This window comes from Apostichopus japonicus, chromosome 7 (genome assembly GCF_037975245.1).
Source record: "Apostichopus japonicus isolate 1M-3 chromosome 7, ASM3797524v1, whole genome shotgun sequence".
Taxonomy (NCBI): domain Eukaryota; kingdom Metazoa; phylum Echinodermata; class Holothuroidea; order Aspidochirotida; family Stichopodidae; genus Apostichopus; species Apostichopus japonicus.
Genome location: NC_092567.1, coordinates 2423308 through 2435966, shown reverse-complemented (window position 1 = coordinate 2435966; position 12659 = coordinate 2423308). Strand labels below are relative to the sequence as shown.

General features: G+C 38.6%; 2 protein-coding genes across 2 annotated transcripts in view; one reads left to right on the top strand and one right to left on the bottom strand.

The window, feature by feature from the left end:
- LOC139969995 (uncharacterized) overlaps positions 1-12659 on the bottom strand; it is a 958452-nt gene that overhangs the window by 815785 nt on the left and 130008 nt on the right. The gene's annotated exons all lie outside the window — the stretch shown is intronic.
- The window catches only part of LOC139969984 (uncharacterized), a 119909-nt gene that overhangs the window by 84885 nt on the left and 22365 nt on the right, over positions 1-12659 (top strand). The window contains exon 6 of the mRNA XM_071975482.1: positions 4896-4972. Within this exon, the coding sequence (XP_071831583.1) occupies positions 4896-4972 (77 nt within the window). The remainder of the gene's footprint in view (positions 1-4895; positions 4973-12659) is intronic.

The following is a 12659-nucleotide window of genomic DNA, read 5'->3' as shown; positions in this document are numbered from 1 at the left end:
GCTTTCTCAACACTACACATTGTTTTGACCCCAGCCACATGACGTAATACACATTATACAGGACGACAAACTTGGCGATACGTAGTTTTATAGTTTTATAGATAAATTTGATCAATAAAACCAAGGTGAAGAGTGTTTGACCTGTTAATTTAAGCAAGTTTAAACACTTCACTGTTCATCAATCTGACTTCAAGCATTAACGTTTTTTTTGGTTTCGATTATTACCGTAACGTATGCAGTCATGCAGGCGGAGTGTGTGTGCGTGTGTGTGTGTGTGTGCGTGTGTGTGTGACGCTTTGCTTGTAAACACGATATCTCAAGTAGGGAAGCTTGGACCAATCTAAAATTTGGTGTATATAGGTACCAAATGGAGTAGAAGAACCTTATTATTTTGTGGGGAGAACATTTGAGGTCACTAGGGGCCAAATACTAAAAATCTTGTAAACACGATATCTCAGGGAGGTAAACTTAAACCAATCTCATATTTCGTGAATAGGAGGACCACATTGAGGAGCAACAGCCTATGTTTTTTTTTGTGGAGATCAAAGGTCATTTGGGGTCACCGGGGTTCAAATTTTGGAAACCTTGTTTTATAAGCTACCGTATCTCCCACCAACCAGCCTATCAGATAACGTGCTCGTTACGCTTCGTACGAATATGGGGCTATTGGCAATTGGTAATGAGCTTATGAGCATCCGTAGAATCTAAAACTGAAAATACGAACATATTTTCATTGGCGTCAACGTGCCGCTCAGAGCCTTATTTTGTGTGCAGAAAAGTGTATTTTGTAATACATTGTTCTTTTGGACGTTTTCCGTCGTATTCATTTCAGGTTGGATGTAGTTCGTTGTGACAAGGCAGCGTTTATGAAACTTAACAGTTTGTCTATTTAGATTTTTTACTATGACCAATCTCAATGCGAAATAATTGTGTAAAATGGTCTTAGTTTGGCAGTGAGTTCACGAGCTTTTGTCTGGATCGGCTGTTGATCCAAATTTGTGTAGTCTCTTTCACCAGTTTCAGCATATCTAGGCCTTAAAAGTAACGTTCGACTTTCATCACGTTTATGATTATGGGACAACTTGAACAAACCTGGCTAGGCATGTGAGCAATTTTATGTTGTTTAGGCCAGCAACGGTTGGATAGATTAGGTTTCGTTAACACAAGAACGTGAAGAATATACCAGTCAGAATACCAATACACTTAAGATGGCAAAACATCTCCATTATTTCTTAAAGCAATTTTCCTACTGGCTATCAGTCATTATTCGCAAAGTATAGAACAATTTAAGAAGTTTTGAGACAAGTTTGCTGTTGTTACTGCTAGGAATTTTGGAAGAGAGATGCTCTTACAACCTCAGATTATCATTGCATAAAAGATCGCTTTGATTTAAGCAGTAAAATGCATCAATCTGCAGCTAAAAGACAGAAAATTAATTGGGAAATTGTACGAAGTCGCCGTTCTATTTAATTGAGCAGTGGTTCAAAGTAGCAGTGAGGTACTGCTTATGCTTAGGACTCCCGCACACCTAGTTTCTGTATAGTATATGCCAAGTAAAGTTGAGGAGCCCTAATGTAACAGAAAGCCAAGCTATCTTCGTAGGTATTTTTACGGATGTTGTAATTTTAATTTTTTGATACACTACAGTAGGCCAAGCTGCTTATTTATGATTCTGCGTCATGTTTTACTTCGTACTGCAAAAAAACATGACTTTTCTAACGCGCAATTACGTAGCACCATGCATCTGCCTATAACCTTTGTTCATAGAAAGTATTGATGTTGCAGATCTGTACTTTGGAGACTTGACCAACAATCACACTGGCGGATCCAGGGCCTTTGTTTGGGAGGGGCCAAAGTGGCATAAGAGTGATATGGGGGAGGGGTCTAAGGGGAGGGAGTGCCCCCCTCCCCTTTGGAAATTTTTCTATTGCTGAATGCCCTCAGATGCAATTTGGTGCGACAAAAGTGTACAATGGTGATGTTAATTTACTTCTGAAAAAAATGTTTCCCAGGTGTAATTTTCTAAAATATTTATAAAACAAAGTTAGGATCATCTTTCTCAAGAAATTTTATTTCTCATAGGTTATAAATTTCTTACAACCAGCCTGTAACTGCAAAATGGTGTTAAACTGTAAATCATCATGCTCATACATTTACATAGCTCCCAACTCTTGAGAAGGCAAATGCTGGTCCATGCCACGAATCGCCGTCCTGGGGGAGGGGTATAAGGGGAGGGGGTGTCCCCCTCCCCTTTTGAATTTTTTGGGAATCCTGGTGATGCCTACATGTAAAATGGTGGCACTTAAAAAGGCTTTTGTGTCACCCACAATTTTCTGAGAAATATGCATTTTTTTTGTGTGTAACATCAATAAATTGAATAGTAGGTGATAATTCATTCTTTCCCGTGGCATGAAAATGTTCGCAGCTCGCCCCAATGAAAAGAAATATAAGCTAATTTGAGGTTCAAATGATGCTGTAAATGAGGTTTTGTACTCTATTATGCTAAATGCTAAAGAAATGATGGTTGCTAAGTCAAAATTTGATGCAAACTTTTTTATGTATACTTGACAATTACAATGCGGATTTTTTCGGACGCTTGTGCGGGTCAGCGGGTTTGGGTGTTAGAATGCGGGTCTAATTCCCGCGAATTGCGGGTCAGTTGGGAGCTCTGCATTTAATTTTAAACCAGAAAACGAAAAGGTTTAGACTAGTCTACCACTGCTATTCCTCTCGATTTTTTTAATTTCCAATCATATGATTCAGCGGATGTTCGGAAACACTTTTTGGCTCACCTTTGGGAGGGGGGGGGGGCATGGCCCCCCTTGGCCCCCCTTGGATCCGCCAGTGAACAATCATATGCCTAGTGGCGAGTGGAATTTGGCGAGTAGATTTTTAGTCACGGTCGCCAAATAGCGAGTACTCTCAAAAATATTTGCCGAGGCCTGAAAACCTTCACAACAGCATTTCTCATGGTAGAAATTATGGATACTTTTCATACATGGTACATGGATTTGCCACATTGAGTACAAGAATCCTATTGCTTGTGAGGTCAAATTTCCTATAGAGGTCAAACTCTGAAAAACCTTTTACATGATATGTAACGATGGAAATCGTGGATACCTCTAATACTTGGTGTGTGGATTCATAACATTGAGTACAATATCCCTTTTGTTATTGATGGAGGTGTGTATAGCCACGAAGAGTAAACTGACCTATGTTATCATACCGTGGTGTTATTGTAACAGCTAGTTCTGGTTATACTTACAAGCAGAAGTCTAGTGCATTGAAGTCATCGAAACCTCAATGCATTTTGAAATCTGGTTATCTTGGAAAGGAGGGGTGGGGGTGTTCTCCAAATATGACTTGCGTCCGTTGGGAGGGGTCTAAACGGGGAGAACCCTTTTATTAAAATATAACCTTTAATAAATAGTTTTCAATGCTGTAGCAATATAAATTATTAGTTCAACAATTATTTCCGGTATTTTGCCTACATGTGTACATTGAGTTGTTATGTCCGCTATAGCCCTTACAGTATATATAACATTAATGATATATTCAAAAGCGCCTGTTTTAACCAGTCACTGGATAGATACAGAACACAAACGGTTGTAAAGAAAAACATTTTACGTAAGAAATAGCAGTATCTTTGCGTTAATTATGCTAATGAGATACAAGGTATGTATCCTATATATTTTCTTTCTATGTCCGGAGCAGTGTTTTACATAGAACTGGGCAATTCAGGTATAAGGTAGGATGATACTGAGCTAGACTTTAACATATTTATTGGATATTATGCACTATCTGTTACCGGTTATTCCAGATAATTTATTTTATTTATTTATTTTGGACACATGCAGCTCTTCATTGAGACCATAGTTGAATAGAAAGGTTCGATTGTGTAATGGTTAAGGTCATTATTATCAACTCCACAAAAAATGTTATAATTTTGTACGATTTGATATAGATCAATGACAAAAAACAAGCGTGCAATGTGATAAAATTATTGAAGGTTGATATTGAATAAATACTTAAATAACGTTGGTATATCATATAATAGTAACAATTTGTGTTTAACTTCAACCCGAGATGACAAATTGTTGCGCCCAGTAAAGAATGTTGCTATGTCCCCAACCTTCTATCCCTCTACCTTCTATTTCTCCTCCGTGTTAGTGCAAGATTGTGCAGGTTTGTCATTCCGAAATTACGTTGAAAAATGTAATTTGTAGCATCTTAAACTATTCTGAGGTTAAGAAACAATTTTCAGCTTTAAGATTCATAATTTCTATATTTTATATTTTACCACTGCAGTCTAACAATCTCAGACATTTTAGTTCTCATTTAAAAATGAGAAGGGTTCACGAAAACGATCTATATTATCAATCAATTTACCGAAAATAACATACGATAAAAATCACGTGATCCGAGCGGAAAATGGCAAGCGGTTGTTACAAGGATTTACTCCGTTTACTTAGTTTATTGTGTACAATGTTGTATTTCTACATGTTTGAACAACTTTAAATTAATTGATAATTTAAGCTAAAAGACAATTTAGCCAATTATGATCATGTGGACAGCTATACTTTTCACAGTTACTACCAACCGCATATAATTTACACACAGTAGAGCAGTTCCAACTATCATCATTATTATCTGCAAAACTATATCCATTCTAATTTATTTTTCTTGGAATTGTTGAAATACAAGACCTGTGATTATAATTAATTCTGATTAGTATGATCAATTAGATGTGATTTATTTCCTTGTTATTTGTTATTTACTTTGTCTATACTTTGTTGTTTATCTTCATTGATTTAGTAAACAATAAACCTTACTAGGAGGCCATTCCTCTACGTCTTCTACATCGTATACGATGATTACTCTACTTCTCTCCATAGGTTTTATGACTACGATCTGCCAGACACTTTTCCGGTTGGATCCATTCCATCATCCTTGAAATCAAGAAATGTGAAAGGTAATGTCAAAATGACGTCATAATGGAAACACTTAAAATTTCTTACCTTTAATTAAAGGCTATACTAACTATGTGAATTTATTTTGAGTTGTTGATTGTTGTTTAATTCACATACAAGAGAGTAACGAGTCAGCAACACATGATTGCCATTTTATATGAAGGAGACACCCAGAACAGAGTCTTGTGATAGTAAACAACAAACTGAATAATAGAAATGTAACAACACTTAATATTGCTAAGCTTAGTTGATTTAAGAGATAAGTCATGTTCCTTTCATTTCGCTCCTTCGAGGTCACTGCACTATAAGATGTTTTGTGAGCAGCCATCACATCAATTGATGCTTTAAATGTTTTTACAAAAAGTAGTGGTGTCACACACTTTGGGCAACTTAAGTACACAGCGACAATGATAAGATAAAACACTCGTTCTGCAGTTTTGTACAGGAACAGAGGGTCGTCAAAGCCGACATCATATATATGGAGGAGGAAGGGGAGGGGGTCTGTGGTCGTTCCCCAGAAAAAGGGCAAGTTTAGACTTCAAATGATACAGTCTGAGTCATAGTTTGACTTATATGACTTGACTTATGTCCAATATCTAAGTCTAAACGCAACATAGTGTTTTAACTATTCTTAGTTAGTTTGAAATGCGTGGTGGTGGGGGTTTGGGGTAACATCACATCATCACTTTGATCGGCGCTTGAAAAGAGTACAATCTACATATATTGGCGAATATTAACATCCATGCATGATTTGCCTTGAACAAATAATTATAGAAATAAAATAATAAAATGTCGGTATTGATATGAGGGAAAGCATTTAGAACTATATGTGAATTTAAACCATATTTTTTTTTTATTTTTTATTAATACACTTACGAAAGTAAGAGTTATAATCCAAAAACGAAGAAAAGAAAACAGAATCGGTATGTCTGTTACTTCCTTACGTCTACATTTTCCTCAGATTCGGATAATATTTGGATAATAAATGAAGCAGCTTCCAGAGGCTTCGCCCCCTGAACCCCCCCCCCCCCGGGGCCTAACACTACTATCCGCTGAAAATTGAGTTCATCTCATATATATATTTCTGTGTTTCCAAATTTCTTTAAGAGACCGGAAAATATCTTCAAAGGGTGTAGCTTAAGTCCAGCGTATCCCCACCAGCCTGCTTGGAATACATTATAGATAACTATAATGTATTTATTATATCCGTTTTGTGTTTTAGTGCTTTAAAGTCGCTACGAGAGAACAAGGGATATCACCAAATACAAAAACTTCAGGGGGCTCCCCCTCGTGGAACCAACCAGGGCTTGAACTATATTCCAGAGAAAGCCCCTCGACCCCGCTTGAGCTCCCAGAAACGTTCCGTATAATTTTCAAGTTAAGCTTGTTCCTGACAACCCTATCTAAAAATTATGCAGTTTCCTGGGACTTCGCATCACACCCTTTAATAACATTAATCTATCAAAGAAAAATATCTCATTTACATGTTTGGTCTGTAAATCTGCATACAAGGCGAAAAGTGCATAAAACAAGATTAATGCTTAATATATGAGTACTAGTTTAATTTTCAAGCCATCAATATACATATTGTGTATCGATTCGGTACAGTTTTACATCGGTATTATATACTTAATGAGGTAACGATGTATACTTATTCCATTTACCGTGTTAAATCTGTCAAAGTTTTAAGTTAATATTTTTGTTTGATTTTCGCTGAGATGCTAAACTGTCAGAAAGAAAAATTAAATAATAGAGTAACCACTAATCTTACAAGTAGTAGCGAAGAGAACCAGGGACGTAGCTAAGGCCTGATGATTGGGGGGGGGGGGGGGTGAAGTGGCTGAAATTCCAACTGGACGGGTTTTGAAGCCATAAAATTCCGACTGCTGCCTTTTAGCCCCCCCCCCCCCCTCCGTTACTCGTCAACGATACGGTAAGTGTCAGTTCAGACACCCCATCTTTCGCAACTGCACTTTTGTTCCGAACTTTTTCGATACATTTGCACCACCGGCCCTCACTTCACAAACTTATTAATCACTCTGGTTAAGCAAGTAAGCAACTGAGTATAAGTGATCTGCTGGAAGGCTACATAGGCTACACAAACTACAAAAGCTATGTTTAATGTAACAAAGGGGAAAACTTTTTTTTCTTCAACAAATTATATTAGACGACATAGTGAATTACCACAAAACACCGGGGTTTTTACTAGCGCCCTTACTATAGTTTTTTTTTGGGGGGGTGGGGGGTGGGCAGTGGGGCTATTTGTCACTCACATGAACAATCTGCCTATCATCTTCGTCAAGGACCAAGATGATAGGCAGATGATAGGAATTCTTAAAAATAAGTATAAAAACATACTGTAAAAACATACAGTTTCAGTGGTTGCGGTTCTCATGTAGGCCTTTATATCAATTCGATATGCACTTATTCGGTGGCGATATACGCCAACCCTTACTAACTAGTAATAAATTGATAGTTAACTCTGCTCTGAGATGAATAAACACAGTTCGCAGATAAAACAACTACAATCGTGACAAAAACTAGTAGTGTTTTGGTGGCAGCCATGTGCATATAAAATAGCTTTAAAGGGCGCTAGTATTCAATTTTAGTCAGTCTGACTCTGCCAATGCGAAACGTAGCAGGGAAATATCTCTAGGGCGGGGAGGATGCAGTTAAGGAACATACTAAGTATCGCCCACATGTTACATATACCAAATTAATCGAGAGGTTTTTCAACGTCATGGATTTCTCGGCCACTGTACAATTGAGATAATCAGTTGTAACTACTTAAACCTAGCCTAGGGCCCAATAGAGTTTGGAAAAGCCGAGACTTTAAAGAATATAATTTGTACAACAAAAAAATGAAGGAAATCATCGAAAAGTTAAATTTAGTCCAATCCCCGAACACTTTTCTTACTGCTCAAACCTTAGTTATTTGATATAAACCTCCTTATTTTTTTATGGTCATTACTTCTGAGGAAGATAATTGTCTACTCCTAAGCTATACATTGTTTCATGGACCCGATTCCGCGAACAAAAATAACAACTGATCTATTTCTATAAAATATATTCTAGTCTAAATTTGGCCAAAGTAGTCTTACACATATCTTCTACAACTGTATAAGATGTAATTGCCTGAAAATATACAATACGAACCAATTTTGGCAAAGATTAAAGAGTTCAGTGCGACGTACCAAGTAAAGTACTGTAACGGTTACAACTAGTATTGACTAGCATTGGGTGTTGTAATTGTATGCAATATAGATAATATATATACCAGCGACGTAGCCAGGAATTTGCAAGTGGATGCACATTTTGCGATTGATATGGGAGAGGGGTCTAAAGGGAGGGGGTGTCCTGTTTTGAGCAATTAAAGGTCCTTAGATGCGATCTGGAGCAATGTTTTGCTAATTTCATCATGATCATATGATATCATATTCTCAGCAGATTTTGTTTCCGGTTTGAATTATTCTTTCAGAAAGACAAACATATTGCTCTTTTACATTTTTTTCCAGTAGGATGTTTATTGTCCAATGTCTGGACTTTAATACATTTGACGAACTTAACTGATGGATTATATAAACTCTCGTATTTAGCATTGTAATAATTATTTATAGGAAGCGCGTATCACGTACGATTGCTAGCTTAGCTTCAAAACATGCTTTTCGTGCAACAACTCATGACGTATCAGAAAGGATGCGAACGCACGTTGTCGTCGTCGTTGTGCATACGGTTCGTGACTCTCCATCGAGTGCGGTTAGGTAGGCAATATGTATTTTATTACGCAGTGGCCAACTGTAGGCTGGTAATAGGCTACTGGCTAAATTTAGCTAATTGCATCTGCCAAACTAAGTAGCTGAATCAATAGGCCTAAATGTTACTACGATTATAATCGAGTTAACGGAGCTGACGAGTATTCAAGATGAAAAGAGCACTGACAAAATACCATGCCAAAAAACAAACAGTATTTATCTTTTGTTCGACACTGAAAGGGGGGGGGGGGGAGCAGTTGCTGCCGCTGCTCCCACTGGCAACGTCTCTGATATATACTGAATTTACTTGAAGCTAGCGAACAGGGTAAACCCACCCAATAACAAAATTAGTACATAAATAGACCGAATTGAAGCTGGCGAACGTTGTACGGTAGTTCTTTAGGCATTATTTTTAATGTATTCAAAATCATACGAAGGTTTGTATGGTGGAGTATAAGGACCGCGAGATACAATTTCTCAAAGTGGCAAGGAAGACGTGGTAAATATGACTGATTAAAGGTTAATTTTGACCTAACTTTTTCAAATTTTTGGTAATTCACAATCACAGGAATATATGAATAGGCCTAGGTGAATTAGAGTGCCACAGTCGGAAATTCCGACAGTCGTACTCCAAATTTCCAACTATCGTCATTTTTACCAAGCTTGGGTGGTGAGACATCCCCACCCCTTCTCTTTAGCAACGTCCCTGCGGTCAACGCGTAAATACAAGAAAAGATCATTATTATTTTTATTGAATGTTTTCAACTGTATGGTCCACCATCTTGTCTACAGACGTGTAAAAAAAATTGTAAACGTTATAATCAGGCGCGTATCCAAGATTTTCTAACCCGGGGGCGCGACTTACTATCCATGGCAAGCGGAGCGCCACTTTCGGTTGGAGCGCAGCGTACAAGAACATTTGTGGTTTTGATACCCCCCCCCCCCCAGATCACCGGAAATGGCATTTCACGGGCTTGAAAATGACCAACCAGATGTACACTTTTGTCTGAGAACCAGGTATTTCCCAATAGTTTTTGTTTTCATCCATAACCTATTTGAAGATTGTCACCAATCACACATCATGTTCGACCTCACCGCATCTCCTGTGGATCATTAATAATGTAGGTGATTCTACGTCGCGGCCCACAATACCCGTCAGCCCCACTTGTCAAGGTTTACGCCCATTATTTATTCAGAATTTGAAAATATTTCTCGTGAATAAATTCACTTCAAAATATACCTATAATGTTGCACAACATTTCATCTATGGACAACCAATATAGAAGAACCTTCTTCAACCCCTAAGTAACAGACCGGTCAAATTGCAGGAGTAGGGGAAAGTATGATGAAGAATGTTGGTCAGGGAATTTTGAAAATTCAGACAGTTAAGTTATGTAATTAAATTAATTGGTCTACAAATATTAAAACCTCTTATCACGGCTACTATAAAACTTCGGGGGAAGGGGGGCTGCAAATATTTTTGTGAAAATTCGGGCAATATGCTGAGAATTTTTCGGGCACCTACTGAAAGAAAAATAAATTGCAATGATGTAGCTAAAAGAAAATCAATAGTTTAAATAAATCTCCTTGGTAATTAAAATAAAGTTCTTAGCTTGCCCGACAAATTCGCCATTTCGGTAATAACACGGCAAATGATTGCATGTAATTGGCATGCGATGTAATAACCGATGCATGCCTACATGATATGTAAATTAACATGTTGAACGCAAAAAAATGTGGTTATATTTTTCGGGCAAGTCGTAACAGCCCCCCCCCCCCCAATGAAATTGGGCTCATATGACTACAAACATAAACAATTGGAGGCTGTTCATCCTGGAACGCCATTTTCTGTTCATGCTCACTGATATGATGTGATATCTGCTGTGTGCTTTAAAATTTTGAATAATTTAAATGAGACTGAAATAAATAACTTTTATATGTTTATTGTGCGATGCCCCACATTCTTTTCATTTCGAAAGACGCACAGTTTCAAGTTCATTACACACTGAAGGCTTCGATTCTCTATCTGCGTTCGGTTTATGGAAGATCTTGCGATTTTCATCCCTAAATATCGCTAGATATTGCTAGATATTGCTAGATATCCATACAGTACAGTGTCCTTGGGATTTTTCGGGGCCTGATCTTGGGAAATTGCAAAATCGGAAGAGGTCACACTCCATGTATAGGTTAGTGCACGAACTCTAGACGTCTCTAATACACTACCCGATCACTTGTTATCGATAAAGTGGTGTGTTGCCGGATTTTGTCAAGATCTTGGTACTACGGGCGAAGGTCATTAATTAAGTTTCGTAACTCACAGGGAAGCGATTAGAGGGGTGGGCGTAGAGTTGCAGGCGCATTTTCATGCAGATGGAGACAATCTCAAGAAGAGATGCGTCGCCCCTCCCCCCCCCCACCTCCCCCGCCCATGATAAGCCCTTGGATCCACTACATGATATTCACAGGAGATGTGCCCAATTCTCAAATCGCATGCGAAATTTATTTTTAGATTAATTGTACGAGTTACGGTACTAGATTTTGGGTAAAAATTAGCATTCAGGTCGGAGTGTATAACATGTTATCTATTGATGAAAGTGTTGCATCGAAGGACATATGTCTAGTGCAGTTCGCATATTGATCCTGGTCTAATACCGACATGCGTCATGTTCCCCGGAGACCAGCCATAGTTGGTTTCATAGCACACTTGTACAATTGTTTAAGGCGTCCATACACACACACGCGTTATGATAGACTATATACATTAGTGAGAGAGGAAATATGGAAACGTCAAAAATGGAATTGTCGGTGTAAGGGGTAGGGAGAAGCGCACGCCCCTTCCGAATATACATTTTCAAGCGATACTCCTGTTGTAATGAACAACTAAATCTTTTGCTGTATAATAAATAATAATGCAGATGCACATGAAATGAAGAAAAATCTTGCATACAATTACTTGCGACTGTTTCTGTTACTACAATCCAGGGTTCGCATTAGCCGCAGGATTGCGCGACTCACACAATTTATTTCAAATCCAGCATGTCAAAAGTTGCCAAGACGGGATTTCCTGTAATAAATTTCAGCTCTCAACGTGAATTAAACCATGGAGCTATAATCCATGGTTTGCGTAAAATCCCCACAAATAACCGACCATATGGTAGCCTAAAGAGTCACATGGAAATCTAGCCTAACCATCTGTTTATTCGCGTAAATTGTGTCGCAATTAGCTGGCACTAAAATTTTCACTTTCGTTATTGCTGCTATCTTTGACCACATGATAGTGAACCACCAGCCTAAGTCAATGGGGAAAACTAGCTTATCAAATTTTAAGGCAGTTAGTTGGAACTTAAATATCCATAGAATAAGTTCATTATTACTGCTATCTTCGACCACATGCTAGCCTAACACCACATCGGCTGTTAACCATGGGCGTCAATCCTGGGGGGGGGGGGGGCGGGGGGACACGCCCGCTCACATTTCGATGGGTGGGGGACACACTATCAAATGTCCCCCCCACACACATACATTTGGAAAAAGAGTAGTGTCGTGGCTCTATTTGGTTAGGGCTTACACATCTCAGGATTCATATCATCGAATATCAATGGTTGAAGGGTATAGGGTATCGTCGGTTGAAGGGTATAGACAAATATACAAGTCGATGAATCCAGCGGTACGGGCTATGTTTTGTGAAGTCAAAGCTCTCTTGCGGTTGCTCCTCGTCTCCCCCGCCAGTTCGACGGATGTCGAGACATCTTTAGTGCTTTGAGGCGTTTGAAGACATGGCTACGGAGCACCATGACTCAACAGAGGCTGAACCATGTGATGGTGTGCCATATTCACCGCGAACGTCTAGCCCAGTTGAAGCCTGAGGAGTTAGCAGAGAAGTTCGTTGGTTCCTCGGATTATACAGACGCCGCATCTTCGGGCGATTCCAGTAAAA